Genomic DNA, 2927 nt, shown 5'->3' with positions numbered 1-2927 from the left:
TTGCAAATTGGATGCCATGTCAATAGGCATTTGATTTAAATGGATGACAAATCATGGGGCAAACCATTAAGGAAAAGTAGAAAAATGCATTATCATGTTCCCCTTTCTTGATATATATCCATTAGCTAGCTTTGTGGAATAATATTACTCTAAGGCTATAAATAGCCTATCTTATTAGTTAGAAAATGGAGAAAAGATTGAATAAACAAACTTTCTTCTAGTTTCTATTTCTTCCTCTTATATAATTTCATATCAGGAATGAATAAGTTAACACATACGAATTAGTTCTCCTTCCGATCAATATATGTAGAATACCAAGATTTGTTGGATTACTTTCTCTGTCTCTACGCGCAATTCTAGACAAATTACTAACAGGAAAATAGGGAAGTATAGAACCTTTCCTCCAGAAGGAAACATAGGTTAATCCAGAGCATTTCCATTTCATAATTTGAAGGGGGAAAATGCTTAGGTTTTAGCCGGAGGAATCCGGGAGAGAGAGTTGGTGCGTACCTTTGTGGTGCTAGCATATATATATAGAACTGATATACACTACGAATTAAACAATTTACATAAGCACATTAAAAAAGAAACAAATGTTATTATAGTTCTCGTAAATTTGATTGGAATTCGAATTCATACACTGAATAGAAAGAAGAAGGAAAACAATCGAAAATCAATACAATTTCTCCAGGGAAAAAACTAAGGAGAATTCAAACAAACTATCCGTAAAGACAGGGTAAGTTGTCTTGAAAAATGGAGAATTTAGTAGCCTTCAGGCTTGTAGGCGATGAAGCTGATGCACTGCACTTGACGAACGTTGTCGAATCCGATGATACGGACCCAGGCCTGTGGGTAAGCCTTCTTTGCCTCCTGGACTTCATTCAAGACCTGGGTAGCATCAGTGCACCCGAACATGGGCAACTTCCACATAGTCCAGTACCTGCCATCGTAGTATCCAGGTGACTTGCGGTGCTCACGGTACACAAATCCGTGCTGCACACATCCACAACATAAACATAACATATTACTAATTAGTTATTGTGGTTAATAATTGTCTGTAAATTTTAAGAACAGAGAGATGCTAACCTCAGTCTCGAATTCCAAGCAAGGAACCCATCCCTTTTGCAAAAGGTACTCAATTTCCTTGAGCAATTGCTCGTTGGACAAATCAGGGAGGTATGAAAGAGTTTCGTACTTCTTCTTGTTAATTGGTGGTCATACCTATACATATATCCCAAAGATATAAGAAATTTATCAAATTAAACAAACTTTACAAGTATAGAGTATGACAGTTACATCAATGAATTTTGTGCTTTTCCATGTACATACTTATATTTAGTGAAATTAAGGCAAAATAGTGAGTATGTGTAATACAAATTTTACCCTATCACATCATTTTAAAGATAATACATGTAACAGTCCATAAAATAGAACCAGTGACTTAGAAAATAAGGCAATTTATTTGCTAAAACATATTAAAATACACTAAGAATGAAACAAATCTTCATACTGTCAGTGTCATATACTCTACATAAGTTATTAATTTCAGTAGCTACTACAAGCCTGCATGCATTGGACTTTTCCACCATTGCTAGCAATGGAGGTGATGTCAATGTTTTGCTTTCTTGTAACAGGGAAAGAGGCGGCGAACTTGAGGCCATTGAAGGGTGCAACCATGCTGGCTTGTGCAGCATTGGCGCCAGTGGCAACAGTTGCTGTGGACATAACTGAAGAAGCCATTGCTGAAAATTAAGTGCCTAGCTTAAAGCTACTGCTATGCTTTCCTTGACCTTTAATTAATTTCAAGAGGGTTATTGCTTTGTTGTCACCTCTTCTACATATAATGATAAGGTTTCACTTAACTTCCCAATCTAACGGATATACAACTCAACCAACCCTCATTTAGTCCACTTGTAGCCATTGGATCATGTTGGTCTTGGCATTACAATTAATGACCACAAATTTTAAGTTTATAAGCTCGAAATTTTTGAATACTCAACTCAATGAGTTCTCATAAATTACTTATAAATGTTAAGTGGATTTTTAAATAGAAATACAAAGTCAAAGCCGATATTAGTAAAATCAGTAAGTAAAATTATAGCTCCGCCCGATCGACATTAAGGTTAGCAATTTGGGAGGTTTTCATTTTTCGGTGGAACTAATAATTAGCTATTTTGATTAAGCCATAAGAAGGGGTGCCACGTGGCGGAATGTCAATAGTCTTATCTCATCCAAAAAGGGGTAAGGAATAGGATATGAATGAGCAAAAATGGATGGTTAATTTCATTTTGGGGCAGTCTTTTATTATTTGTTACTTGTAATCATTTGCATTATATTGGATGGGACGTGTAGCCGTTTTGCTTTGATTTGGAGACCATTCCTTTGTGCAGACCATTCAGATTTTTTTGTTTCCATGCTACAAATCATTTTCTTTCTTCGTCCATTCACTTCTATATGTGCACATCTTCTTTGTTTTTTAACTTTAAAATTTTTCATGATTTCAAATTCAAAATCAAATCTTTCCTTGTATTGTCATTACTTGGTTGCAACTTGGAAAACTTCTTATCAACATTGTCCTTTTGTGGAATATAACGTCTCCTATTTTCAAGAATTCATCGCCAAATCTTTTCTCTATAAAAAAATATATTTTAATTATATTAAACTCCTTATATTTTATTTATACCAAATAAATTAGAGCATGTTTCCCAAGAATTACATTTTTGTGCTGAAAACAATCTAAATAAATCTGCTTCCAAACATATTTAAAATGTCCCGAGTCTAAAACAAGAAATGATGGCTAAGCATAATGCTAGAAACGACTGTGTTACTTACTAAAAATTACACAAATACACAATTTATGTTTCTAATATTATAAAAAATTTCAACTCCCTAAACATATTACAAAAATCTCAACATATACACAGGAT

At 34.2% G+C, this 2927-nt stretch overlaps 1 protein-coding gene across 1 annotated transcript; it reads right to left on the bottom strand.

The window, feature by feature from the left end:
* Positions 1-578: 578 nt before the first annotated feature.
* Positions 579-1827, bottom strand: LOC107861339. The gene is made up of 3 exons (XM_016706680.2): positions 1652-1827; positions 1087-1221; positions 579-993 (listed from the first exon to the last, which is right to left on the bottom strand). Exons 1-3 carry the CDS (start codon positions 1738-1740, stop codon positions 882-884), a joined length of 336 nt encoding a protein of 111 aa, XP_016562166.2. The 5' UTR covers positions 1741-1827; the 3' UTR covers positions 579-881.
* Between the last annotated feature and the right edge of the window lie 1100 nt (positions 1828-2927).

Source organism: Capsicum annuum, chromosome 2 (genome assembly GCF_002878395.1).
Source record: "Capsicum annuum cultivar UCD-10X-F1 chromosome 2, UCD10Xv1.1, whole genome shotgun sequence".
Taxonomy (NCBI): Eukaryota; Viridiplantae; Streptophyta; class Magnoliopsida; order Solanales; family Solanaceae; genus Capsicum; species Capsicum annuum.
Note: the sequence above shows the minus strand (reverse complement) of the source record. Positions and strands in the feature narration are given on the sequence as shown.